This window comes from Peromyscus californicus, unplaced genomic scaffold (assembly GCF_007827085.1).
Source record: "Peromyscus californicus insignis strain IS unplaced genomic scaffold, ASM782708v3 Scaffold_7__1_contigs__length_154581171, whole genome shotgun sequence".
Lineage (NCBI taxonomy): Eukaryota > Metazoa > Chordata > Mammalia > Rodentia > Cricetidae > Peromyscus > Peromyscus californicus.
The window spans coordinates 92,958,321-92,986,185 of record NW_026294595.1 but is presented as its reverse complement, the minus strand read 5'-3'; the positions used below and the strand labels follow the sequence as shown (position 1 = coordinate 92,986,185).

The 27,865-nt window shown below is 53.4% G+C and overlaps 1 protein-coding gene and 1 long non-coding RNA gene across 6 annotated transcripts; one reads left to right on the top strand and one right to left on the bottom strand.

The window, feature by feature from the left end:
- The first annotated feature begins 1,273 nt into the window (after positions 1 to 1,273).
- Positions 1,274 to 27,228, top strand: Plcb2 (phospholipase C beta 2). 5 transcript variants are annotated; one of them, XM_052726504.1, is made up of 31 exons: positions 1,276 to 3,865; positions 7,027 to 7,104; positions 7,682 to 7,750; positions 8,395 to 8,535; positions 8,669 to 8,748; positions 8,835 to 8,888; positions 8,991 to 9,066; positions 12,313 to 12,413; positions 12,570 to 12,736; positions 12,831 to 12,977; positions 13,108 to 13,265; positions 13,509 to 13,591; positions 13,862 to 13,946; positions 14,625 to 14,796; positions 14,864 to 14,976; positions 15,091 to 15,187; positions 16,532 to 16,616; positions 16,728 to 16,852; positions 17,345 to 17,499; positions 18,024 to 18,188; positions 18,809 to 18,908; positions 19,583 to 19,687; positions 19,842 to 19,936; positions 20,062 to 20,137; positions 20,529 to 20,739; positions 20,823 to 20,988; positions 21,071 to 21,147; positions 21,236 to 21,331; positions 21,861 to 21,918; positions 22,495 to 22,581; positions 22,941 to 27,228. In XM_052726504.1, the coding sequence occupies exons 1-31, from the start codon at positions 3,782 to 3,784 to the stop codon at positions 23,142 to 23,144; spliced, it is 3,510 nt and encodes a 1,169-aa protein (XP_052582464.1). In that variant the 5' UTR covers positions 1,276 to 3,781; the 3' UTR covers positions 23,145 to 27,228. The 5 variants fall into 5 exon arrangements, 4 of the variants coding, with proteins under 4 accessions (XP_052582466.1, XP_052582467.1, XP_052582464.1 ...); XM_052726505.1 differs by lacking the exon at positions 1,276 to 3,865 and adding an exon at positions 6,792 to 6,914; XR_008215461.1 differs by lacking the exons at positions 18,024 to 18,188; positions 18,809 to 18,908; positions 19,583 to 19,687; ... (7 more) ...; positions 22,495 to 22,581; positions 22,941 to 27,228 and adding an exon at positions 17,128 to 17,260 and having other exon boundaries at positions 1,274 to 3,865; positions 17,345 to 17,452.
- On the bottom strand, positions 3,873 to 9,066 carry LOC128102601 (uncharacterized). Its single transcript, XR_008215462.1, has 3 exons — positions 8,820 to 9,066; positions 6,635 to 6,796; positions 3,873 to 6,056 (listed from the first exon to the last, which is right to left on the bottom strand). It is a non-coding gene; the product is annotated as an uncharacterized LOC128102601 (long non-coding RNA).
- Positions 27,229 to 27,865: the final 637 nt, after the last annotated feature.

The window sequence follows — 27,865 nt, the reverse complement described above, 5'->3', positions numbered from 1 at the left end:
TTGCTCTGGGAAAGTGAGTCCAGCTCCTGATTCATGCAAACAGCAGTGTGTGTGTGTGTGTGTGTGTGAAGAGTAAGTCAGTGAAGACGTATGGAAAGAATAGCATGTATAAAATTGTTCTGGGGCCTAGAGAGATGGCTCAGAGGTTAAGAGCATTGACTGCTCTTCCAGAAGACCTGGGTTTAATTCCCAGCACCCACATGGCATCTCACAACCCAACACCCATGGCAAAACACCAATGCACATAAAATTGTCCCTTGGTATCAATGGGGTGTTAACTCTTGGACCCCCCCATACACACCAGAATCCAAAGACACCCCTTACAAAAGATGATATAGCTTTTGCATGTTGTCTACCACACCTTCCATATTCTTGAAGCCATGTCTCGATCACTTACGCCTGATACGATGTAAATGCCATGTAAGTAGTTGTTACCCTGCATTACTTAGAGAATAGTGACAAGAAAACATGTCTGCGTTTTCAGCGCAGATGCCGCATTTTACCTGATTTATCTTTTAATCTGTGGTTGGTTGACTCCACAGATGCAGGACCGGTGGATTCAGAGGCTAGCTGCACTGAGGAGGGATGGAAGAGGCTGGGCAGAGTGGTGCATGCCTGCACTTCCAGCACTGGAGAAACTGAGGCAGGAGGGGTGTCCTAGGTCAGGCTGTGAGTGCGGGAAGTCGGGACCTATCCTTGGGAGGCGGTTGTTGAGTTCCTTCCCCACAGCTCTCACATGTCAAATTCACATAGGATCACACATGGCACATGTATCAGCAGCCGTCTTGGAGTGGTTGCTTCTCCTGGGCCCACCCCTTTTCCCAGCAGGCTGGGGACGTCCCTGTAAGGTGGGATTATTCCCACTTTACAGATGAGAAAGATGAGGTGCAGAAGAAGGTAAGTATCACAAGACAAACCTACTTGGTAATTGGCTGGGTTCGTAGAGCAGTGTGTGAGAAACACATTCCAGAGGATGTACCAACTGATCCATCTCTGTCTCAGGAACAAGATAGCCATTGGCCCACAGCACACAGTGTGCCTCCCCGTTCCCGAATCCTGCTGCATCAGGTAGGAAAATGATCTACTTGGCAGGTAGCTCTCTGCGCCTAGAGATGAGTTCAGTGCAGAAGTTCACTACTGAACTTCTCTGGTGAGCAGATTGGAAATCCAGTCACCCCGTGAGTCCTGAGCCATACTGACAAGTGAACACGGAAAGTTCGGACCTACTAGCCCCCACCCCCACCCCGCACCCCTCCCCATGACAGCTGTTGAATATGAGCTCCTTCCCTGTCTGTAGCCCACAGCTCCCACAAGTCAAACTCAGCATCACAAATGACACAGATGTACCAGCGGCTTCCTGGAGTAGCTGATTCTCCGCCCCTTTCCCCGGGCGGCGGCTCGGCTTTCCAGTGCACCCAGCAGGGGGCATCCTTGTCCTTCCACTGTCCACCCTGGGGGCCGACTTGGCCTGCTGCCAGCAGCAGTGCCTTCCAATCAGCAATGCCCAAGAGTCAGCCCAAGGCCAACTCCCCAAACGTAGTCCTGTGACTTCCTTCTGCCACAGCTACTGCACTATTATTTACATTGTTTTACCCCCCTTTGTCAACTTAACATTTTTAAAAGCTTTAATGCCTTTTTGGCAGAGTCTCACTACATTGTCCAGTCTCTAGGTTGGCCTAGAGCTCCAGCCAGAGTTCTAGCAATCCTCTGGCCTCAGCCTTCCAACGAACTGTGGCTATGGGCATGCGCCACCATGCTGGGCAGCCTATGTGTATTTTTAAAAGAGGAAACCCCCTGTTCAATAAAGGTCTTTCAAGTGGCTTGCCATTCTTAGGGCTGGCATCAGGATTTGGTAGGAGCCTACAGGCCTCCATTGAAGCTACAGTTGGGAATCCCAGGACCTGTCCAGGGGATACCATGGATGGGTAAGGATATAAAACCTTTGTTCTGTGGGCTTAGGGCCTGAGATTGAAGGAGCAGAGTCCAGAAGTCTTTGAAGGAGGAACAGAAACACCCCTCCTCCCTTGCAGACTCTCTTCTAGGCCCATGGCTGTAGGCAAGACAGGAAGGGAGGAACTTGGATGTGGGGGCCAGATCCGTCGCAGGTGACAGGTGTAGGGTTTGGGGAAGGGACAGGGATTTCCCTTGCAAAATTCATTCAAACAGACAGGGATCCTGATCCCAGGGAGACAGGCAGATCTGCAGGGGCTCCCAGGAGGCCCCCAGGAAGGTCCAGCGCTAGAGGGAGTGGGTAGGAGAGACACTGAGGAAGGGGTTGGAGCACCTGTCACCTGTGGGAGTGTGGGAGCTGTGTCCTGGTGGCTCATTTAGGTCTTGCTCTAGGCTCCTGCCCCTCTGGTCTTAGAATTGCTTTTCTGGGACCATTTCTGAGCTAGCTTCCACTGAAGTGCTCACTACCTTTTGTTTGTTTGTTTTTGAGAGAGGCTCTCTTGTAGCTCAGGCTGGCTTGAACTCCTGATTCCCCCCTTCCACCTCCAAATGCTGGGACAACTGGCATGTGCCACAGCCCACAGTTTTACCTTAAATTCTCACTAAGGCTAACTAACTTGTCCATCTAGCCTGTTCCCCTGTGCCCACCCCCACTCTCCTGCATTGGCTCTCACCTGCAGAGGTGAGTAATTCCAGGGCAGGGGGAAGGCCTCACAGTTGTCAGGAGTGGCACAAAGACCCCTGATGTGACCTATTGCTGAAAGCTGGGGCCTCAGAGGGGAAGGAAACCATGGGTAGAGCTTCTAGCCTCCCCAGCTGGACTAAGAAATTCGATAAGAGTGGGTTAGGTAAGAGGAAGTGGCTGGGGCTAAGCCGGGCTGGAACTGAACCTCTGGGATAGATAGCGATATTGTAATTACCACAACACTCTGAACAGGGTCTAGAGCAGGGCTGCTTCTGCCTTTCAGAACCTCTTGCCCCCCGGGTCCCTGTGTGAAGTGGAGTACTCAAGGGAGGCTGGTGGCAAAGGGCTTCTCCAGGCTGTGTAGAGCGGTAATGATTTTTAGGCCTTCACTGAAAGGCTCAGAGGCCCAGAGAAGTGTCACCGGTGAGGGCCATATTGCTTCACCTGACCCTCATTTTCATTGGGAGGAAGCATTGAGAAAGATGAGCTGGGTGCTCAGGGAACTTTGCTTATTCAAAACACTCAATGCCAGCTGGGGCTTGGCCTGTCCCTGACTCCCATCTCCAGAGTGGACCCACCCTCTGAGGACAGAACCCCTGCTCTGTGGAGGACCCTTTTTCTAGAGAGCTCTTTGTGTTCCCGGTCCCTCATCCCAAGGCTCTGTAATGGCATCTCCTACTGTCCAACACCTCACATCACTCTCTTCCATCCACCCTTCAGGGTCAAATCTAAGCAGACTATCCTTGTAACAGAGGCCCTGGCCTCAGGACTTCTAGACCTCATGGCCCGCCCCTCAGTTCACAGCAGCCCAGAGAAGGAAGCCCAGAATAGGAAGTGCTGAGGCAGAGGGTGGGGAGGGACTCCCAGGAGAGGAGCCCAGCCCCTCCGGGCAGAAACAGCTATTGTAGCCCCCCACTTCAGACAGAGGAGGAGGCTGATTTACAAGGCAGATCGACTGGACCCCTGCCTGAGGCTATGAGTCCTGCGTCTAGCCTGTAGGCTATAAGAGCACCCCAACTTCCGGACCAGGGCTGGGCGGGTGCCATGTGAGCCCAGTCTAGCTTCCCCTCCTGTTCACCCGCCTTCCTTCCCTCCTCCTGTCTGCTGGTATCTGCCCAGCCTCTCCAAAGAGGGACACTTGACATCATGTCTCTGCTCAACCCTGTCCTGTTGCCCCCCAATGTGAAGGCGTATCTGAGTCAAGGAGAGCGCTTCATCAAGTGGGATGATGTGAGTAGGGACGGGCCCTGGGAGTGGCCGGTGCTGGGTAGCTCCCCGGTGCTTGGCAGAGCGGGTGGGTTGGTTTATGTCTCCCAGCACCCAGGCGCCTATGTGGCTTGGTTAGGCAGCTGGCACACAGCTAGATAAACAAGTCTGGGGTAAGGGTGCTTGTCCTTGGCTGCTGTGAGGAAGCCGGTGCGTCTGGGAATGAGGAGGTGGAGGTGGGCTGCGTGCATGTGTGTGTGGGGGGGGGGGGGCGCAGTATCAGAAAAGGTAATCTCTTTGGACTTGATTTGCCCTTTTCCAAATCCCTGAAGATGACAAAGGTTTGTTTCTAGTAGTTTCAGTGTTGGCAGGGGAAATGCATACCCCCCAGCTGAGATAGGGCAAGCAAACAAAAGAGGTCAGCCAGGCCCCCCTTCCCAGCACAGACATCCCCAAGTTTGCTCTGGCAGGAGACCCATAACCAGCTGGACCACCCCAGTCCACAGAACAAGATGCATCCTGTCCCAGGGAAGCCATGTTCTCCCTCGAGCTATGACTGTGGGGGCAGTCACGAAAGGGCTGGGGATCCAGTTGAAAACTGGAGGGAGGTTCAAGCTTCTGGGGCCTGGGAAGGAACCTGCTGACTTCTGCTTCCCCTTGGTGGTTCACCTCAGCTCAGCCTTCTACTTGCTACTACCTGCCAACCTGTCTGCCAGGAAGAACAGCACTGTACCCCAGTCCGAGGAGTCTGCTCCTTCCTAGACAGTCTCTGGTCCTTCTGGGCCCTGAAAACACTGCCCTTAACCACAGAATCTCTTGGTCTAGGAAGAATAAAATGAGGACTGTCCTTCAGGGAGGCTAGGCCTCCTTAAGAGAACTCTAGACTGGCCTTAGGAAGGCTTGGGGTTTCCAACAGCACATTGCATTCAGGAGGTTACCTACAAGTATTACTTCAGCTCCCTGAATTGGCTTGTCTTGTTTCTCTGGGCAACGAGGGGAGTCTGAGTCTAGACCCTTTGGGGCTACGCTAGGTCAACGCATCTGGCTGCCCAGACTGTGGGAGTGAGGCCCTGGGAGTAGATGCTTTCTGTTTTGGTTGGTGTGGCACGGTGCTAGCATGGTGGTGACACGGAGGTGATGGGCATGGTGGTGGCATGGAGGTGATGATGGGGCATGTCTTAGGAGCCCCTGGAAAGAGGGAAATGACTCACAGTGAAAACTGAAGTGGCTGCTCTCAGTTCCTCTGGGCAGTGTGTATAACCTGAGCGGGCAGTGGGTCACCCGAGGTAGACACGCTGTGTGGCTCTCTCTTCAACCTGTTGTTGACCCATTCACCTCCCCAAGCCAGAGCACTGTGTGATCCCTGGATCCTGACTCGCATGAGCAGGAATGTCCCAAGCCTGGTCACAGGACACGTGATCTATGAGCCAGGTTCTGCTCTTGGGCTGCTTTGGGTCGGGTTAGTAGGTGACAGGGATGTGTCCCACTATATTAATCACTGTAGTGCAAAGGATACAGCCAAAGCTGACTCTGTTTAGTCTCCCACAGCCCCTTTAAAACATCCTTAGAGGGAAAACCTCTCCTAGCTATGGGAAGAAACTCTGCAAGCTATCAGACATGACCTTCACCTTTGGACAATGGTCCCACAGTCCCCACAAAACCCAGTCCTGTTCTAGAAACAAGTTAGAAGTGAAACTCCAGCCTTGCTTCAGCATTGTGCTTTGCTGTCCTCCCAGGCCTAGGACAGGTGCAGGCTCCCGAGGAAGGGCCGATGGTGGTGTTCTCAGCTCTTTCTTTTCTAGGTCCTTCTAAGTGGGGCACAGGGAGGTGTGGCAGTTCATTCTTGAATACGTGCTGTCAACAGCTGGCTTGGAATTTCTAAGTCTGACAGACCTTAAAACCTATTCTTCCTCTGGTGGTCTTTTTGATGATTTTGGGGGACACCCTCCTTCCTGTCTTGGGGCTCACTTGCTTGAAATCTCCCAATGCCTCTATTCAGGGGATCACTCACAATTACTTCTTCAGCTCCCTGTTACTCCCAGTTTCTTCTTCCTGAAGCACTGGGCCCTTCGCCCATCATCCCTCACCCTTGAGTCCACTTTGGGTCCAGCAAATACTCACAAGTTCTGAGGATGCAGGCTCATCCCATACAGTCACACCATGCACTCAGAGGCAGCCTACCTGGCACCTGCTGAATTTCTGAGGCTGAATTCCCCTGGGGAGGAAAAAACCCAGAGCTCACTACACAGCTTTGCCCAAAATCAGGTTTTTTACACAATCTTCCCTGCTATGTTTTAATGACCTCTAACGCGGGAACCTTTTTGTATCATTTTCTTGGTAGATCCCATATTTGGTCCGGTGTGTCAGCAGCAATAATCATGTATTGTTGGAAACTTCAGTTGCAATATCTTGTTTATGTATGCAAAGACTATTAAAATAGAAGATGGCTTATGTACTCTGTGAGGAGAACAGGGATTTCGAAGGCCAGCTCACTCATTCATTCATGTACTTAATTCTGCAAACTCCAACCAAGTTCAAGGCTTACTGCCCCAGGGTCCTTGAGCTCACCAGGATTTCCCGGATGTGTTTCTATATCTGGGAACTGGTTCTTGACCACACCCCCCACATATTAATAACAACACATTTCAGGAAAGCCTTTTCTGAAGGGGTGAGGTGTGGGCTGGTCTTTGGAGACAGTTCAGGCTGAGGAGGTTTGAGTACTTCACTTTGGAGGTGGGAGGGAACTTGGTGTCTCTCTGGGTTATTTGGACGGGAGGGGTAGGCTGTGCTCACGGTTGGATGGCAGAGCTTCTGAGGAGCAGATCCGCTGCTGTGTGTGCAGGGCCTTGACTGTGCAGGTGACAACCCAGGCTCTCAGCTCTCACTGGCCAAGCTTTCCAGGATGGTAGCAAGGAATCTTGGAGAGGGATTCTGTCTTTTGATGGAGCCATGACCCTTGAGAACATGGAGAGGTAAAGAGGTATTGCTGGGGTCCAGAAAGTGTACCACCTCTCCTCCAGCAATTCCATCTCCCGTCCTCAAGGCCTCCCCCTGTTAGCTCAGAGAACAAAAGGTAATGTCTTCTAATTTCTAGGAAGGACATGGTCTCTGTCTGAGTCCTTGGCCTGGGCCAGGGAAGTTGGTCTGAGATCTCAGAGCAGAGAGATGACCCTTTCTCTCTGCAGGAAACTTCAATTGCCTCTCCAGTTATCCTCCGTGTGGACCCCAAGGGCTATTACTTATACTGGACATATCAGAGTAAGGTAAGACGCTACCCAACACGGCCCTTAGCTTCAACTGAACCAATGAACTCTGCTAGACCCCTGGTGGTATAGGATGGAGTCATGGATGTAGAGTAGAGACTGGCCTGGGAGAGAAGCCCCTGCGGCTCTCATGGGCCGGGGAGGGAAGCTGCAGTCACCTCCCTCCATGACTGCTTGGGCCTGCTCAGTCCTGAGTGTGTATCCCTTGGAGACAGCGGGAAAAGACGAGTCGGCTGAGCTGAAGGGCAATGATGTACCGGTGGCTCCAGGTCACATCAGAGCTCAACACTCAGAGGACAGGCTCAGCAGCCAGACAGAACAACAGAAGAAGGCCTGGGGGCTTCCAGGATGGAAGACAGGGTGCAGGTTGCAGCTCTTATCCCAGAGAAGGAATGGGCCAAGGAGTAAAGAGGATCCCCATTAATAGAAACTGAGGAGTAGAAAGTGAAGGGAGGGGTCCAGGTAGTCTTGGCATCCAGAGAAGGCAGCAGCTGGGACCAGAAGGGGTGTGGACGCTCTCCCCACTCTGACCATTGTGTCCCCACCCTTCTTTGCTCCCACTGGGAACTGGTACCAGGAGATGGAGTTTCTGGACATCACGAGCATCCGAGACACTCGCTTTGGCAAGTTTGCCAAGACGCCCAAGGTAGGTGGGCCCCGAAGCAGCCACCAGTTACAAAGAGCAAGGACCAAGTCTCTGCTGGGGTGGGGATCCCATCTGTGGGACCCGATGACTGGGTCCCGGGCTGCTAGACAGCAAGGATTCTAGCTCAGGCCCAGGAAGTGTGGTGTGGCGGCGGCTGCTCAGCTCGCCTGGGTTCTGAGCATGGGAACTGGTCACAGTGAGCCAAGAAGGCAGGAATGGAGGAGGAGGAGCTAATTCCTGCCCCTAAGCCTGCCAGACTGTCTGGGCAGTGTTTCTTCTACCCCTTGCTCCCCATTGCTTGGTGACTGCTTTGCCTACATTTACCTAAAGCTGGTAAAAAGATTAAAGTGATTGACAGTAGGAAGCAGGATCCCCGGAGTTAGGGGGCTAAGAATCTTTCTTCAAACGAAATTCCCAGGATTCCCAGGTCCCACTGCCTTAGCCAAGGTCTTCCTATGGGCCTCCCCTTCCAATGGCAGTTGCTGGAACCAGAGGCAGGGGGATACTGAGGCCTATGGTTCCTAGGTTCCGTGGCCATTCTGCCCCAGTGACCTGCAGTTCACGTGGCTGACAAGGAGATATAGGAAGTCATGTTGGGCAAGACTGAGGGTCAGCATTCCTCATGGTACCACTGCTTCTTACAGAGCCAGAAACTCCGGGAGGTCTTCAACATGGACTTTCCAGACAACCACTTCCTGCTGAAAGCACTCACCGTGGTGTCCGGCCCGGACATGGTGGACCTCACCTTCCACAACTTCGTCTCTTACAAGGAGAATGTGGGCAAGGTACACTGGCAACACCCGGGTAGTGTTGGCACTTGGGACAGCTTGACCTTTCCCCGAGAGTCATAGGCCTGGGCCGAGAGGCTCAGGGGCGCTTGTGGTCAGGAGCATGACCTCTAGGCTCTGTGTTCTGCAGGACTGGGCTGAGGATATACTGGCTCTCACCAAACACCCCATGACAGCCAACGCTCCCCGAAGCACTTTCCTAGACAAGATGTAAGTACCCCCACCCTGCCTGAGCTCAAGAGGGGTTTGCTTACCAGCCCACAGCCTGATGGGCTACTTACCGTCCATCCCCTCAGCCTGGTGAAGCTTAAGATGCAGCTCAACCCTGAAGGGAAGATCCCTGTGAAGAAGTGAGTCTCTTGAGTTTCCTCTGAGCTGCCTCCCAGCTCCCTGAGCCTTCCCTGCCTAGGCATGACTCTTCTGCTGCCTGGTCCTTTTCTTTGCTCCCTCAGTTTTTTCCAGATGTTTCCTGCTGATCGCAAACGAGTAGAAGCTGCCCTCAGTGCTTGTCACCTTGCAAAAGGCAAGGTGAGTCGTTCTCCTCTCCCCAGTCAACTCTACTAAGTCTCACTCCCACCAGAAGAAAAAAGAAAAAAAAACATGGCCGGGGATAGCGACGGATGGGGCGAGCCAAAATGACATCACTAGCCCATCAATAGCTCCCAAAGCCAATTAACCCAGAACCTCTGGTTACACTAGGCATAAAGGGTGGGCCCAAGGCAAGGGGGTGCGTGCAGTGCTGGAGCTGGAGCCGCAAGGCCTGCCTCCAGTAGTGCTAGGGGCAGTGTTGGGGAGGAGAACAGCAGATGAGGCAAGCCTTCCTATCCTAGCCTTGGGAACATTGTCGGGGAGCAAGACAGGGTCAGCAGGGACAGGAGACAGGCCATGGGATCTGACAGTTCCAGGAAGGCACCAGTTCTCCTGGGTGTTAGGGGGAAGAGCAGGGCCAAGGGGGGGAAGCTGCCAGGGCACAGACTTCGGCTCGATTGGGAAGCACATTTTCCACTTCTTTTTAATTAAGCAATTAATTTTTAATTACAAGTCAGATGGAGGGTCACCCCATGAGACGTCTTATGTGATTTACCAAAAAAAGAGCTCTCTGGGTAGATACGGCCCATAGCCAAGGCTCAAGCCTGGCTGGGGGAGTGGTGTTAGTCCTAAAGCCCTTGTCCACCTCGGCCAGCGTCCTTGTGTAGTTACAACCCTCCCCCGTGAAACATTTCTCCTGGTAAGAATCTAGAACAGTAGAAATGAGTAAAACTGAGACTGTAAGCATCCATCCTTATGAGCCACGTGAGGAATGCCCCCTTATAGGCCCAGTTTCTACAGCACTGGTGACCCCACGTGCAGCCGAGGCAGAGGAGAAGGTGGGCTGGGCTCCTGAGGTGGTCCTTATGGTTTGTACTGCTTGTCTGCTTCCAGTGACACCCAGCCACCTTCTCTCCTGAGCTCCCATTCCTGGCTGTGTCCTCCTTATTGGTCTGTTTCCCTTGTATCCCAATAGAGGCCACTGACCAGCTTCGGAGGCAGAGCTGGGCTGGGGGAGACCCTCACCTCCAGTTAAAACTCAGGTTGATTTTCCAGTGCGATCCTGAGTGGTATTTAATGTTTGTTTTGTTTTCCGGAGGAACACAATGAAAAGCACAGGATACTTACTTTCCATTTCTAGTTCTATAGATTCACCTACTCTGGACATTTTACGTAAAGGGACTTATGCAGTCTGTGGTCTTGACGTTGGGCTTTATTCACTCAACATAGGGTTTTTAAGATTCATCTACGTGGTAGCATCAGCGTTTCATTTTTTTTTTTATATTGCGGTATCATAGTCTATGTTGACAGATACTTGGCTTCTCTCCACTTTCTGACTGCTGTGAATAATGCCTCTATAAGCATTTTGTCATGATTCTGCTTTCAGCCTTCTTGGATATATACATTCAGGTGAAATTGGTGACTATATTTACCATTTTTGAGGGACGGACGAACTGTTATCTGGAGTGGCTGCATCATTTGACTCTCCTACCAGCATTGAAGAAGGGTTTCAATGTCCCTACACCCCACCAGCAGCACTGCTGCCCGCCATGGTTGATGCTATCCTAGTGGGGATGAAATGATATCTCATTGTGATTATAATTTGTATTTATCTAATAACCAATAATGTATGGACATCTTTTCATGTACTTATTGATCGTTTCTACATCTCCTTTGCAGACACATCAATTCAAATTCATTGTCTATCTCTCATTTGAATTTTTTGTATGTATGTGTGTTTATGGTGTGTGTGTGTGTGTGTGTGTGTGTGTGTGTGTGTGTGAGAGAGAGAGAGAGAGAGAGAGAGAGAGAGAGAGGAGAGAGAGAGAGAGAGAGAGAGAGAGAGAGAGAGAGAGAGAGAGAGAGAGAGAGGAGAGAGAGAGAGAGAGAGAGAGAGAGAGAGGGAGAAAGAGAGAGTTTGTACATGTGTGGAGACTGAGGCCAATGTCAGGTGTCCCTCTAAATCACTCTCCATCTTACTTTTTAAAGGTTTGTTTATCTTTCAAATTATGTTTCTGTGTCTGTGTGAGGATATACACCTGGAAGTGCAGGTGCCCGCAGAGGCCAGAGGCATCAGATCCCCCTAGAGCTGGAATTTCGGGCAGCTGTGAACTGTCTGGTGTGGGTGCCTGGAATCGAACTCAGGTCCTCTGTAAGATTGATATTGGCCCTTATCCACTGAGCCGTCTCTCCAACTTCCATCTTATTTTTTGAAGAGCATTCATTGACCCTGGAGCTCATGTTTGGCTAGCTGGCAATGAACTTCAGGGATCTGTCCACTCCTGACCCTGGGGCCACAGACACACACACACTGAGACCAGCATTTATGTGGGTGCTGGGATCTGAACTCAGGGCCTCAGGCTTGCTCAGCAGGGGCTTGAACAGCCAATCCATCCCCCATCCTTTGGGTTATCTTTTGGTTGTTGAATTACCACTTAACAGACAATTGATTTGTAAATATTATCTCATTCTGTGGATTATCTATCCTTCTCTCTCTCTTCCTCCCTCCCCCCCTCTCTCCCTTCCTTTATTCCTTAGCTCACTTAGAAACTGAATACCCTTCAGTTTCTTGATGGCGTCCTTATAAGCATACATACTTTAGATTTTGATGAAGTCTGATTTTTATCTCTTTGTGTATGTCTCTTTTGTTTTTTTCCAAATTATTTGTGTTTTGTTTGTGTGTTTGTTTGTTTGATGTGTGTGTGTGTGTGTGTGTGTGTGTGTGTGTGTGTGTGTGGTGGTGGTGGTGGTGGTGGTGGTGGTGTATACTGTGTCTTGTGCATATTAGGCAAATACTCTGTTACTGTTGAACTGCTTTATTTCTCTCCAAGTCAGGTTTTACCTCTCATATTTCAGGGTTCTGCTGTCAGGTGCATAGTTGTCTACATTCAAACAGTTTCTTTAGATAATTTGTTCTTCACTTAGAAGGAAAAAAAGAAATGAGAGTCCAGTACTCAGGCCGGAAAGCAGCGCCCCTTGCTTCTGACATTTTACCCTCTTTAAGCTCATGCTGTTCCAATCCTGTTCCAGCTACAGAACTAGCTACTGTCCAAAATCCTCATCAAAGCAAGCCCGCTATCTGGTGCTGCAGTCAGATGACAAGGCCCTTGAGATGCGTGTGCCCACGTGCCTGTCTGCCTTAAGGACTCTCTCTGATCAGGCCACCTTTCCCAGAGCTGGGGACAGGTTGTGCTGAGTCTTAGCTCTGAGCAGGCGAGATAAAGGGTAACAAGGTGGTTCTTCCAGAATGATGCCATCAATCCCGAGGACTTCCCAGAGTCTGTGTACAAGAGCTTCCTCATGAGTCTCTGTCCTCGGCCAGAAATTGACGAGATCTTCACTTCTTAGTGAGTTCCTTGGGCTGGGCATGGAGTGGTGGTAAGGGAGGCAGTTCCTTCCTTCCACCCAGCCTTTTGGGAATCACAAGGTTGGACAAGAGAGGAAGGCAGTCCAAGCCTTCAGGTTCAAAGACTGCATCTGTGCCCCCCTCCCCCGGCCTGCAGCCACGCTAAAGCTAAACCCTACATGACCAAGGAGCACCTGACCAAATTCATCAATCAGAAGCAGCGAGACGCTCGGCTCAACTCCCTGCTGTTCCCGCCCGCCCGGCCCGAGCAGGTGCAGACTCTCATCGACAAGTACGAACCCAGCGGCATCAATGTGCAGAGGGGTGAGAACCGAGGAGCCCCCCGCTTCCTGCCGTCTCGTCCCTCCCTGGGAGCCGAGGTGCAGCCGTGACCTGCCTGCTACCCACTGTCTCGCAGGCCAGCTGTCACCAGAGGGCATGGTCTGGTTTCTCTGCGGACCAGAGAACAGTGTGCTAGCCCACAATACACTGCTGCTCCACCACGACATGACCCAGCCACTGAATCACTACTTCATCAACTCCTCACACAACACCTACCTGACAGGTGGGTCCCGGAAACCCCGTGTCTGTCCATCCTCTCCTGGACCCTGGATTCTCACAGGACAGACTATGAGGTTGTGAGGGGACTAGCCTGGCTGTGAGTGACATCTTTCCCCTTCTCTCCACCGGCCCAGCTGGCCAGTTTTCTGGCCCTTCCTCGGCTGAGATGTACCGCCAGGTGCTCCTGTCTGGCTGCCGTTGTGTGGAGTTAGACTGTTGGAAGGGGAAGCCCCCCGATGAGGAGCCCATTATCACCCATGGCTTCACCATGACCACAGATATCTTGTTCAAGGTGGGTCTTGGGGTATGGAGACTGAGTACAATGGTCACCAGAAAGGGGCTGAGGAGAGGCTTTCTGAAGTTAGGGGAGTGAAGCTGGAGGGGAGAAATTTCTGGAATGCCTCAAGCTGCTTGGAGGCTACTGTGGCTATCTAGTTTCATGCCTATGCTGAAGCTAAGTAGTGGGGAGAGGCACCGTGGGGAGGGGCACCTTGGGGAGGGGCTACCCTCTTTACAGTGTTCCTTTCTCCTCTAGGAAGCAATCGAAGCCATTGCAGAAAGTGCCTTTAAGACCTCCCCCTATCCTGTCATCTTGTCGTTTGAAAACCACGTGGACTCGTGCGTATCCAGGACTACCCAGCCTCACTCTCTACCTGCACCCCAGCCTCTGGCCTGAACCCCACTCACACACATGCACTGTCCCTGGCCTCTAGTCCGTCATTGAGTTCTCTGGTCTCAATACAGCCTCCTTGGGACCTCAGCTTCTCCTTCCTGTGTTCCTACCTCCCCCACTTCCTGGACCTCTGATCTGGGCCATCAGGGCACAAAAGATGGGCAGGAGAGTTGGTGCTAAGCAATTAACCCCTTCCTTTTGTTCGCTGCTACCAGACCCCGCCAACAGGCTAAGATGGCCGAGTACTGCAGGAGTATGTTTGGAGAAACCCTGCTCACAGATCCCCTGGAAAAATTCCCTGTGAGTGCAGTCTTGTGGGGCATCTGGACCTGGGGAAAGGTGGAACCCGGTTAGAAGGGCAGAGATACTTGAGTTCCTTTGGTTGGATTGTGAGTCTGGGTTCCTGTCACCTATCCCGTGTCAGAGAGTGTGCTAGAATTAGGGGTCTCCTAGTGATGGAATTTATCTGTAATCCCAGCACTTGAGAGGCTGAGGCAGGAAGCTCTCAAGTTTCATGCCAACCAGAGCTGCATAGTGAGACCCTATCTAACACGATCAAACAAACAAAACAAAACAAACCTAAATTCCACAGTTGCTGTCCCAGGTTTCTGACCCTCTTCATGAGGAGATGGACAAGCATCCAGGCCAAGTACAGCCAGCGGTTGCTATGGGAAACAGTGCTCGAGAGTTAGAGGATCAGGGAAGGCTTCCTGGAGGGATGCGGTGGTTAAGGTGAAATCTGGAAGATGACAAAGACTCAGTGAGCATGGGAAAAGCACCTTCTAGTCAGAAGGATCGGGTGAAAGAGACATTACTGCCCAGGATCAGGTAATTTTGGTCAAGTGGGAATTGAAGACACAAGAGGCAATGGCGGGAAGCGAGGCGACAGACATAGGCCCACACCAGAGGGGCACAGCTTGGCGTAGGGAGCACACACCACAGAAGAAGCAATGGTGCCCACTTTCCCCCTTTCTGCAGCTGAAGCCTGGCATCCCTCTGCCCAGCCCTGAGGACCTCCGGGGCAAGATCCTCATTAAGAATAAGAAGAACCAGTTTTCTGGGCCAGCATCCCCCAGCTTCCCTGGTGGGCAGAAACCTGGTGAGGAGGCCGAGGGCAGCTGCCCGTCTAGTGTCCCCACTGAGGACACAGGTGAGTGAGCAACAAGAATGGGGTGGGGTTTGGGGAGAGCCAGTGCTGACAAAACTCTGTGTGTCAGTGTGGACTGCTGAGGACCGGACTGAGGTGGAGGAGGAGGTGGTGGAGGAGGAGGAAGAGGAGGAGTCAGGAAACCTGGACGAAGAAGAGATAAAGAAGATGCAGTCGGACGAGGTGTGTGGGGACAGTCCCTCTGCCGTCTCCCTTGTGGTTCCGTCTGGGTGGACATGGGGACTGCCATCTGAGCTCTGTCCTGTTCCTTTCTTCACTCTCCCGTTCAATCTCTAGGGTACAGCAGGCTTGGAGGTGACAGCTTATGAGGAAATGTCCAGCCTTGTCAATTACATCCAGCCCACCAAGTTCATCTCCTTCGAGTTCTCCGCACGTATGTGTGTTAGTACAGGGAGGTGGGGGAGGAGAAGGCAGGCTGGGCTCAGGAGAAAGCTGCCCTCATTCAAGAGTGGCCTGGTGAGTGGCATGAAAGGAGGGGAGACCTGCCCCTCCTTGCACTAAGGTCCTTGTCCATAAATACTCAGTCGAGGAGTCAGGCAAACGACTTGTTTAAGTGGCAGTGGCTCCCAGCATTGGACTGAAGAACTTGGCAGCAAATGGAATGTTCTGGAGTGTGTCAGTGACAGGCAGGTCGCTATGACAGGCCACCTCATCCAGGCCTGTCTGGGGCTTCTGGAGTTTCCTAAAGTTTTGCAGCTCCCAGGCCTGAGTTATATTAAGTGCTGCCCCCAGGCTAGGAGCCCCAGTCCTGGAGGTAAGAGTTCCTGGGAGAGCATGCCTTTAACCCCAGCACTGGGGAGGAAGAGAGTGGGTGTCTGAAATAGGAACTACATAGTGAGTTTCAGAACAGCCAGGACTCCACATAGAGAAACCTTGTCCAAAGAGAGAGTGGGGTTTCCAGGAGGGGGTGGAAGCTTACTTACCCCATTGGATCCTTCCTGCTGTTTGCCCTGGTCTTTTCAGGGTGCACTCAAGTGCATTCCCCACTCTCCAGTGTGTCCCCCCAACACGAGCAGTTCAGTCCCTTTCTGAACTCTCTTGTGCACTTGATCTCTGCAACACTGACTGACAATGCCTGACCTCACAACCGGTTCTGCTACCTGGGCACGCCCAGAATGTGCTTTGGAGGGCATGGGGTACTGCCCTTAGCATATGGCTGTCCCTCTGTGCACTAGCTAATTTCTTACACATTTCATTTCCTGTATATGTCACTGCCTGGGATCCTTGAGGCTTCACCAGCCAAATCCCCTCGTTGGGGGCATGCAGGAAGGCCCGGGGTCCTTGACGAAAATGGCCTTGGCCAGCACTTACACTCAATCACAAACAGCGTATGACTTTGTGTGTCCCAGGGGCGTGCACGTGGACTCTTTCAGCTACACACCCCAGCTATTCTTTCACTAGGTGTACATACCACATGTTCCTGATACCCCGGACTCAGCCTCATGTGTCCCCCACACCCTCCATGTCCATCCATGGCACATAGCCCTCACTCTCTAGGACCGCAGTGCAGGCTCTCTCCCTCTGCATGTCCACTTTGAAGTCCCTTTGCCCCAGCACACATATCCCTCTCAAATCTGACCACTAAAACCCGAGACCACAACAGAACCCTGGATCGGAAGCACTGCTCTCTGGAGGAAGGTGCCACAAAAGGAGGGCAGGGCTGAGACAGAGGGCAGCCTGGTGTGGAGTTCCGAACCTCCCTTTCTCCCTTGCTCAGAGAAGAACAGAAGTTACGTCATCTCCTCCTTCACGGAGCTCAAGGCCTATGAGCTGCTCTCTAAGGCCTCGATGCAGTTTGTGGAGTATCCTTGAGGCTTCACTAACCAAGGCCCCTGGTGGGATGGGACTTGGGAGGGGGGCCTGGGGTCCAGCTCGTGCAAGGGGCCTTGGCCAGATCCTATACCCAGCAACAGCTACAATAAACGCCAGATGAGCCGAGTGTACCCCAAGGGCACACGCATGGACTCTTCCAACTACATGCCCCAGATGTTCTGGAATGCTGGATGCCAGATGGTTGCCCTCAATTTCCAAACAATGGGTAAGAACCCTCCCCTGGGCCCTGCCTATCCTATCTTTACCCCTCCCTGGGGAATCTTTGGTGCATACGAGCTGTGGCGTTTGTGTAGGGCTCCGGGAGCATGTCTTGGTATGTGAACACTTTGGGGAGGGGAGCATTTCCTCACGCCTGTTCAGCTGCTCATATATCAGAACACACGTAAGACACCAAGGCTGGCCTGGGTTCTGGCTGCTCGGTTTGGTTGTGTTTTTGGAAACACCTGTGCCAGCTGTCCCAGGTCCACTGTGAATTTGCAGCTCAGTCATACCACTGTTCCTTGCTGACTCGAGGCTGAGGACCTTTCCTGAGAGGCTAGATACCCCAAGGACCTGGGATGGGACACGAGAAACTCTCGCCCTCATGATCTACCCAAATCTCCCCATTCCCAAGGCAAGAGAGGCTTGAAAGTATTGAAAAGAGACTGAGAATGGATTTAGGCGACATCATCCTCACTGCGTCCTCTCCCACCCCCAGACCTGCCAATGCAGCAGAACATGGCACTGTTTGAGTTCAACGGGCAGAGTGGATACCTCCTGAAGCATGAGTTCATGCGCAGGCTGGACAAGCAGTTCAACCCCTTCTCAGTGGACCGCATTGATGTGGTGGTAGCCACCACCCTTTCCATCACGGCAAGGCCCAGGGCTGACAAGCCGGGAGGGCTGGGCTCTTGAGAAGGAGGGCCGAGAAGCCCACTGCTCTGCCCCAACCCCCTTCCCTGATATCCTGAAGACTTCAGCCCCAGCCAGTTCGTGCAGTAGCAAGTTGCCTTGGAAACTGCCTCCTCCTCAGCACAGGAGTCTGCCTCTTAGTCCCCATGGAAACCAAGGGGAAGGGCTGAGGCTCCGGTGGGGGAGGGGAGAGGGACTAGTCCATGCTGGGCAGTGGGAGCCCAGGCTCCAGTTGTTGCTCCCTTCTTGTCTGAGGAGAAATGTGGGTGACCCGCCTCTCCCCTGAGTGCCGGAAGCACCCAGGTCCTTAGAGCTTGGCTGTAAATCTTGAGCCACACAGCCTCTATTTGATGGCTAGTGTTGAAAGGGATTTTCTTAATACCCACGATAGATACTTAGCCCTGTGGAGACAAAGGCCCTATGGGCTTAGGAACCAGCCTAAGTGGGATATCTAATGCTGGCCCCCCTTGGGTCCTCACCCTTAGGTGATCTCTGGGCAGTTCCTGTCAGAGCGCAGTGTTCGCACCTATGTGGAAGTGGAACTCTTCGGCCTCCCAGGGGACCCCAAGAGGCGCTATCGCACCAAGCTGTCACCTACTACTAACTCCATCAATCCTGTCTGGAAAGAGGAGCCCTTTGTCTTTGAGAAGGTGCTAGGGATGGGGCTGGCGTTGGGGTCTGTCCCTGGTTCTTGACCTCTGCTTACAGACGAGAGGAAACAATGGGAGAGGGGCTCCTAGACCTACCATTCCCTCCCTCTGGCCCTCATCTATTACTTTCTGACTTTCAGAGGTCCCAAACTCAAGTTCATTAGGGGTGTGTGTGTGTGTGTGTGTGTGTGTGTGTGTGTGTGTGTGTGTGTGTGTGTGAGAGAGAGAGAGAGAGAGAGAGAGAGAGAGAGAGAGAGAGAGAGAGAGAGAGAGAGAGAGAGAGCACATTAGGATTAGGGATGGAAACATGAACTCCCTGATCAGGTAAGGGGATGGTGGGATTCTTTTGTCTCCTTGGACACTGGTTGGAAAGCTGCCAAGGGCCATTTGCATGGGACTCACTGTCCTGGGCGCACATCTAGCCTTTTCCCCCATGTGAGCCTGGCACAAACTGTAAGATGCCTGTATGTGCCATAGGGCATGCCTTCTGCCTATCCTCACCAAATCTGGTAAGTCTGCCAGGCTCTTACTCTGGCACAGAGACTTCTGGAGACAGGGGAGGGGCAGCTTGGCTCCCCCATGTCCACTCCTCAGCCTTTCCTGTGCTAAACTCCCTCCAGATCTTGATGCCTGAGCTGGCCTCCCTCAGGATAGCTGTGATGGAAGAAGGCAACAGATTCCTTGGGCACCGAATCATCCCCATCAATGCCTTACACTCTGGTAAGGAGTGGGCTGGCTTCTTAACTACTTGCAGAGAGTCTGAGTCCGAGACCAGCATCCTGCCTAGAGGTGAGGGAACTTCCGACAGGGTCTTTGAGGCCTCACCAGCTTATCTAAGGAGTGGGACAGGAATAGACTTTCTCCGGGAACCTGACCTGTGGGAACTCTGCCCACCGAACAGAATGCCCATGATTTTCTGGACTCACTGTTACAGATTCCTGAGCAGCTGGCATCCATGGGTACTCCGAATGTGTGAGAGGAGCTGGGGAGATGGCTCAGCGGGCAGAGACACTTGCTGCTAAGCCTACTGATCTGAGTTTGACCCTAGGCCCCACATGGTGAAAGGAGGGAACTTGTTCTCACAAGCTGTCCTCTGACCCCTGCATGCACATGTACACGCGTGCTCACACCAAGTAAATACATAAAAATGTAATAAGACTGTGTGAGGAGCTTAAAACACATTCTCATAACAAACACACGAGGCAGATAGATGAGGAGAGACCTGGAGAGATAGCCTAACCCGCCCAAAGTCACATAGTAAGGAAGCAGAGCATTATACTTAAGACCCTGGCCGGTGACTCTAAAGGCAGGCATCCGAAGTGCTGTTTGTGTGTAGACCTGGGCAGGAATGGGCTCTGGCTTACCATTTCCATCTGCCTCATCGTGTTCAACAGGATACCACCACTTGTGCCTGCGCAGTGAGAGCAACATGCCTCTTACCATGCCCGCCCTCTTCGTCTTCCTGGAGATGAAGGACTATGTACCCGACACGTGGGCAGGTAGGAGACCTGAGGCATGCCAGGAGCCCCAGACTGCCCATTCCCTTTCCTTCACTAAGCCAGTATCTGAAGTGGAACAAGAAAAGGATGGTAGGTGGACCCTTCCAGGCCCAACTTCACACATACCAGGCTGGTCACGTCTTGTGCTTCCCAGATCTTACTGTGGCTCTCGCCAACCCCATCAAGTACTTCAATGCCCATGATAAGAAGTCTATGAAGCTCAAGGAGGTGACAGGAAGTCTGCCTGAGGTCTGTGTCACCTGGACTACTGCCAAAAACCTCCAAGAGCTGTGGAATGAGTGGGGAGGGGCAGAGTTTCCTGCTCAGGGAAAATGGTGTTAGAGCCACCTTTCTAACGGGCTGTCTTCACACAGAAGCCCTTCTCATCCGGGATTCCTATTGCCAGCCAGTCCAATGGAGCATCAGTCCCAGCAGGCAACGGGTCAACAGGTAGGTCTTCCTGGGTCCACCTGCCTAGTGTATAGCTCTCCGCCTCTCCCACCACACCCATAGTCCCCCAGAGACTAACAATTTCATCTAGGAAGAGAAGATCCGGGTCTGAAGCTTCAGCACGAGAAAGGGTTATTTGCAGAGGGCTCAAACTGCCACCCTGCAGAGAACCAAACTGAGGTGCCTCCAAGGCACCTGGCAGTCCAGTCCTGTGCTCTTACAGCACCTGGGGCCAAGGCCAAGGAGGACGCTAAGAAAGAAGTGGCAGATAAGGCCTGCTGAGCCCTGTGATCTGGGCACAGGATCTGGAGAGAGGGCCTGGAACTATGGGAAGCCAGCAGGGCAGGAAAGACGCTCTGGGCGGCTTGACGCCTTAGCCATGCCTCTTCAGAGCCACAGACCACCAGCTTGGAGGAGCTGCAGGAGCTGAAGGGCGTGGTGAAGCTGCAGCGGAGACATGAGAAGGAGCTTCGAGAGTTGGAGCGGCGTGGAGCCAGGCGCTGGGAAGAGCTGCTGCAGCGTGGCACCGCACAGCTGGCAGAACTCGGGGCTCCAGCAGCTGGCTGCAAGCTCCGCCCGGGCAAGGGCTCCCGCAAGAAGAGGTAAGGGAGTCAGCGGTGTCCTGCCCTCCCCCAGAGTGTTGGCGCCTGGCTCAGGGCCTGTTCCCACGTGGCTTCCTCCGCAGGACCCTGCCCTGTGAGGAGACTGTCGGGGTGGCGCCTAACGAGCTTCCCGAGGGTGCAGACCCGCGCGTGCAGGAGCTGAAGAACAGGCTGGAGCAGGAGCTGCAGCAGCAAGGCGAGGAGCAGTACCTCTCTGTCCTCAAGCGCAAGGAGCAGCACGTGACCGAGGTCTGGGACGCGGCAGCCACCAACCCCACCCCTCCTGCGCGGCCAGAGGCTGCTCGCTAAGCCTGCCCTTCCTCCTTCGCAGCAAATCGCCAAGATGATGGAGCTGGCCAGAGAGAGACAGGCGGCTGAACTCAAGACCTTCAAGGAGACCTCAGAAACGTGAGAGGGCCTCCCTTGGCTGCCTGTTCCTATCTCCGGGCAAAGGCCCCAGCTCACAGGACATCTCCTTCTCCCTGTCTCCCCTCAGTGACACCAAAGAGATGAAGAAAAAACTGGAGGCCAAGAGGCTGGAACGGATCCAAGCCATGACCAAAGTCACCACAGACAAGGTGGCCCAGGAGAGGTAAACCCTGAAGGGGAGGCCCAGCTGAGCAGGCCCCACTCCAGCTGGAAGAGGGTCTTCCTACAAGGGATCCTAACTCGTCTCCCACGGCTCTTCCCGCTCTCTTGGCCCCTAACGAGTTGGTCCCACGGCTGTATCTCTCCGAGTCTCCCTTGAGCCAAACACAGTTGCCCACACTGCTTAAGCAGAGAGGAGCAATGGAGGGAAACCATGGAGAGAGAGAGAGAGAGAGAGAGAGAGAGAGAGAGAGAGAGAGAGAGAGAGAGAGAGAGAGAGAGAGAGAGAGCGCTGGGGATAGCAGCCTGTCCACTTAGACGTCTGTGCTCCCCACCTGGGCCCACCCTGGCTGCCTTTAAGTCAGCGTGTTTTAGTGAGGAAGTAGGTAGGCCCCAGGGCTCCCAGAGCCCCCTCTCCATCTTCCAAGTTGGTCTCTCTGCTCGGTGCTGCTTCAACAAGTTCTTATTTGTGGAGCCCTTAGGACTCTGCCCCCTCCCCAAGTTCCTTTGTAAAACCCCAATTATATCCACAGGCTCAAGAGAGAGATTAACAACTCCCACATCCAGGAAGTGGTGCAGGCTATCAAGCAGGTATGCGGGGCTGTGTCCTTCCCACAGGCGTGCGTGCGTGCGTGCGTGCGTGCGTGCGTGGGTAGGTATGTGGATGTCCTTCCTTTCAGCCCTTACGGCATGCTGTCCAGAAGTGCCGTATATGCGGCCTGGAGTGGGAGGAAGTACTCAGGCCTGTGTGAAGGGAACTGTCTGGGAAACACGAGTTAGCCGGTCATGGAAGAATGGGATCGGATGGGGTGGGTGAGGAAGGCTCCCCGAGGTGCCATGGAATGGAAAGGGGAAGGAAAGCCCCACTGAGAATGGCCCTAAAGCTCCTTCCCTGGGCCTTGCTGACCACAGCAACAGGCCTGGCACCTGCTGTGGCCTGACCTTGTATCAGGCAGGACGCCCCGAGTGCTTCCTGTGAGCTGTCACGTGTAATCACCCTTCCCAATCTCTTGGGCCAAGTCCTATCACCTCATTTTACAAATTGCAGAGAAACTGCCCAGAGGTTAAGGAATTTGCCCCAAGTCTCACTGCTGGCTGGCTGAGATTAGAGCTGGATTCCTAGCTAGCCTGCACTGTTCAGATTCTCAGCCTCTCACCCCTACCCAGATGACGGAGACCCTGGAGCGGCACCAGGAGAAGCTGGAAGGGAAGCAGACAGCCTGCCTGGAGCAGATACGGGAGCTGGAAAAGCAGGTGAGAAGATCTCGGTCCTGGCCCCAGTGGAGCCAAATGAGCTCGAGGGTGGGAAGGGGCCCAACCCCCCAGGGCTCTGGGCAAGAGGTCAGGGAAGGGGACCATCACATCCGACCAGGGGGTCACAGGCAGGTTCTCATGGTGTCCCGGAGGCACTTTCAAATGAGACATCTCTGTAGATTTCTTTGTTTGACCTTTCTCCTGGGAGGTTCTCTGATGGGCTTCACTACCCCCATCTACTCCAGTCTCCTGGGAGCTCTGACTAGACTAAGCATCTTAGTTTTTCATAGTCCAGAGTTGGGAATGGATTGGCAGGGCTCCTTCCTAACCCAGGTAGTGACCCCCTGCTGTCCCTACAGTTCCAGGAGAAGGCGCTGGCTGAGTATGAGGCCAGGATGAAGGGCCTGGAGACGGAAGTAAAGGAATCAGTGAGGGCTTGCTTCAAGGCCTGCTTCCCCACTGAAACAGAGGACAGGCCTGAGGGGGCCTGCGAGGCCTCCAAAGAGTTGTGTCCACAGGAACCACTCATGACCAAAGCAGACACCCAGGAGAGCCGCCTCTGATGCCACCATCCTCACTCAGACATTTTAGCAAGTATAGTCACACCCTTCTCTGGAACATGGTTCTATTCCCTAGAAGAGAAGAACCCTGCTACTCGGGGGCTGTGGGAGCCTGTGTCTTCCTTGGATGCTCCAGGAAAAGGCAGGAAGAAGAGACCACCAGGGTGAAGAACCCACTTGGAACCCACGTCTTTTTCTAAGCTGGCTTCTTCTGTCATCGAAGGCAAAGGAGTACGGACCGAGAGAGAGGAGATTGGGTTCTGGTCTTCCCTCTGCCTTTCCTAGTGGGCAACTAACAGCTCTTCACTTGGAGCTCCCTTTCTGGAGGCTTGCCTTTGCTCCCCAGAACCTTGATGTTTCTACGTGGGGCCCCCGTAGAACCAAATCCAAGCCCTCCTGCCTTGATGTAGGGGCTTCCAGGCCACATCTCAGGTCTCCTTGAGTACAGAGTGTACTCTGAGTAAGGAGTGCCATCTCCTTAAGGCAGAGCCTGGTAAAGCCTCAAAGTTCTCTGGGGATAGCTACTTCCAGAATGGCAGCAAAAGGCCCTGCCCTCACCTCCTGCTTGTGGGGACAGGAGGCTGCATGGACAAGATTCCTTGACTGCTCAAACACTGGAGTGGTGAGGGGGGACTGTAGCTTCTCGGGTGTTCTCTCTCCCCCCTATGAACCTGGGTTCACCCTTTTTTCTAGGTCTCGGTCTGGCACTTCCTATCAGGTACCCCACCCCTATCAGGTGGGTTGCTTGAGGAAGGAATTTGTCATCATTTTCTTTCCTGGATTTAGGTGGTTTATTTATTTTCTTTCTATGCCTACCAAAGAACCCTTACCTGGAACTTCCTGCCTTAGGCTGGCCTCTGTTCTCTGGTTAGGAAAAGACAGCAGAGGAGTGGAATGTCTCTGAAATGAAGCTGCTTGGATGAGGATGGGGGTGGGTCCCTGGGGAGTCCCCCGGGGCTCTCTGTAACATGGCCCTGCCTCTGGCCTTGAACAGGAGTTGCTTCCCTGTCTGCTGGTCCCGATGCTGGAACCACTGGAGGATGATGTCATTCCCCTTCTCCACTCCCACACAGATGGGGCCCTTCCTTGTCTCCACCCTCAGGGCTGGAGCAAAATACAAAAGTGCACCCCATCTCTTAGGAACTCCCAAACCTTAGGTTATCTGGGCCTCTTTCAGGAAGACCTGCAGTGACCACATATTCGGGGCCTGGCCGCCGCTGCGGTTGATTGCTGCTCTTGCTGGAGGCAGGGCTTGTGGATAGCCGTTCATCACACTGACAGCTCTGTCCCAAATCCCAAATGGGGCTAGCAGGGTGGGGTGATTCTGGGAAGAGGTTGTTTTCTTATGGGAGAGTTACAACAGATGCCATTAACTATGAGCACCTGTGCCTTTGGAAAATGAACAGGGACACCCTCCCTGTGTACCTCTCAGGGCCTGACCTCAGGGGTCCCTACCCGTCCCTGACCACAGGGTAAAGCTAAGGCCTATTCAGTCATACAACTAAAGCCTGGCCTTTGTCAGCCAGCCTCCCCGTCATACCCCACTGGGTACCACCGGGGTGGGACATCTGCACCCCAGAGCAATGCTCTGACCTCGACCCATTGCCAGAAGTCCTGTTTTCCCCTTTCCTCCCACCTCCCGGGGCTTAGACCTCTGTAGGGATGAGGATCCAGACTGAGGGGACCTCAGTGAGCCAGGTACATCAGCATCCATCAGAGTCGACACAGTGCACTGGGTAATAGCCACAGTCAATACCCATGAACCCACGGGGCAAGGAGAAACTGCCTTCATGTCTCCTCTTGCCAGGTCAGGATTGAACGGAGCAGCCCAGGAATGGGAAGGGGATACGACCCTGCCTTCTGAAGGGGCCTCTGAACAGCTTCTTAAGCAGTCCGGATATTCACTTGCCTGCTTCTAGTCTGATGCCAAAAGGGCCAGTTCTCCCCCTGGGCAAATGCTGTCTCTAGGCCCCAGAGAGAAATTAATCTCTGGCCACCTGGGAAGGACAGAGGAAGAGTTGATGCTCTCCGTTGGGCACTGGGCACTGAGCACTGGACAGGTGAAAGACACCTGAGTTCCATCCCTGTTATACCATAGGGCCAGGGCCAGGCTCCCTTTTCACTCATGATTTCCATTTACCTCCCGCATGGGGAAGGGTCCTCACCCCTTCGCAGTCCCGTGGTTGACTCAGTACCAGATCCTCTGCTGACTCACCCCACCTCCCCAGCTCCCTGCAGCTCCCAGGCACGTGCCACTAGACTCAACCCTGAGGAGCTAGCTAGTGCAATGTGACAGGCTGAGGGGGCTGGTGACACTTGAGGAGGAAAGGAGGGGGCGGGGAAGGGCAGTTACAGACAGACAGATCTGCAGTCTGAGGCACCTCTGGGAGGAAGCCCTTGTGCCAGCCTGGGGCCTGCAGGAGGAGAAGCTGGGCAGGTGGGAGGGGAGGAGGGTGAAGTGCCTGCCTGCCCCCTGCCAGCACAGCCCCTTCTCCTGGCAGCCTTCAGCTCCCTCAGCGACAGCTTCTAATTCAGGCTGTTGGTGCCTCTGCGCCTCACAGTGAAGGCTCAGCTTTTTCCTGGTTTGCCATTTCTTTCCTGTTCAGAACATGGTGAGCCCAGGGAAGAAAGTCAGAGCGAAGGACCTGGGATCACTGTCCGTCTAGGAACTTGGCACAGACAGCGTGAGGCTCTGAAGGGGACTTGACCAACTACCCACCCCATTGTTTCTCTCCACCACAGGCAAGGGGCATAAACAAAGCTGTGCTGGCCCACTGGGAGGAAGGGCCTGGCCAATGCCCTCGTCTGGGCTCCTGCTACTTTTCTCCTCCCAGAGGTACCCAGCCTAACCTATCTCCTGAGCCTAAAGGCAGACACACAGGAAGAACGTGTTTTCTCTCATGATGCAGACAGGGAAAACTGAGTCCAAAAGGGACAAAAGCCTTTCTTCTGAGTAAAGAGAACATTCCTGTTCCCTTCCTGGGAGTGGAGAGTGTCACCTAGAGGTAGGACAGACTACCCTCTAAAAAATGATGCGGCACTGTCTGGGGAGCAGGCTGAGGTGTCTTCACTTCCTCTTACAGATGGGAGCATGCAGGTCTGCAACGAGGCTGCTAGTACATGACACAGGCTGAGACCTAGCTCTCGTGCCAAGAAATGCGTGGGGGCTCACTCCACAGGGTGTGCAGTTAGTACCTGCTCCTCAGGGGACAAAGGACAGTGTGAGTCCCTGCTGCACGGTCTAGCCCAAAGCCACGGTGGGCATCCCTGGAGCCCCGGAGTTCAGAAGGCACAGGGGCTCTCGGGCCTTTTGTCCTTTCTCCAGGACCAAGAGCCCTCCTCACAGAATCCTGGGCCGCAGGAGTCTCTTACAAAGCACATTCCTGCCCTTCTGAGGCTGAGGACCCCTTGATGCCTCACTGGATTTCCTGTCTCTTACAGCGTAGGACCCCTGAACACAACCCCCAAGTTGTCCCTGTTAGGTGCCCTTGTCTCTGTAACCCCTCTGTCTGGACCGTCTTATTGCTTAGAAGCCCAACATCACTCATCCCTGAGGGGCCAACCACCTCAGCTGCTGTCTTCAGGATACCCCTGATCCCTCTCTTTGCTATCATTCTGACCTTCCTTCCACTGGCTGGCTGAGTTTTGTATTTAGCAGATGTAGTCAATCCTTGGGCGACAGCCTCCCCTCCTCATATCCTGGGTTTATCTTCCTGACTGAGAAGGCAAATCTCATCCATTCAGGATCTAGTTTGTGCATCTGTGTTTCCCGTTGCTAGAAACGCAGCGCTGGGCTCATGACATCTGAGACATCCAGTAGTTGACTCAGTAGTTCACTTTTTCTTTTTTTTTTGAGACAGGGGTCTTGTGCAGCCAAGGATGATCTTGAACTTCTGATCCTCCTGCCTCCACCTCTCAAGTGCTGGGGTTACAGGCATGCAGCGCCACACCTGGTTTCATGCAGTGCCGGGAATTGAACCAATGGTTTTGTGTATATTGGACAAGTACTCTACCAACTGCAAAAATCCCTAGCCCTTCACTTACTCTACAAATAAATTCCATTCCAACTATTCTCATGCCCTCTGGACCTGGGAAGTTGTGAGGCACTCATTGTAACTCATCTCAGCTGAGGCCTTCTGCATCCCCTCTCCCCAGAGCCAAGCAGCTGGTTCCCCAAAGGAAGAGGCTCTCCGGTGGCTTTTCCACACATCTGATTGAAAATGGATCAGGCTCTCCCCTTTCTTTAGGGGTCAGGTCTAGAACCCTGTGGCCTAGAGAGGATTTTATTGTTTGAGAGAATCCAGCCCTGTGGGAGAATTTTTGCTTTGTCTTTTGCCCTTTCCTGGACCGTAGCTTGTCCTGGAGAGACTAGGGAGTGGTGCTCGGATAGTCCTAATGCCTGCACCCTCTCAGGTCCTAGTGCCCTGGGTCACAGCGGCCGGTGTCTAGTCAGCCTGCTTCACAGCGACCGTGGAACTAGCATGCGGGCGCGCTGTCAGGTTTGAGACGTCTGAGATTGGAGAACGCACCCCCGCCCTGCTCTGAGTGAGCGTGTGCGGGAGGCACAATTGTGTGTGACTGATTCGCTGCACTTTGGATGGCAGTTATCAGCCAGACTGAGCGCCCTCAGTCCGGAGCACAAATGCCTCAAACCCCAAATTACTCCTGTCTCTTGCCCCACCCCCACCCCAGTTAAACTCGTGTATTGTCCAGTTCTATCCTCT

Bases quoted from the DNA above. Each gene is read 5' to 3' on its own strand.
- Plcb2 (XM_052726504.1), top strand. From the start codon at position 3,782: ATGTCTCTGCTCAACCCTGTCCTGTTGCCCCCCAATGTGAAGGCGTAT. The intron at 21,148-21,235 runs GTGAGAGGGCCT...GTCTCCCCTCAG, and splicing joins TTCAAGGAGACCTCAGAAAC to TGACACCAAAGAGATGAAGA. The intron at 21,332-21,860 runs GTAAACCCTGAA...TTATATCCACAG, and splicing joins GACAAGGTGGCCCAGGAGAG to GCTCAAGAGAGAGATTAACA.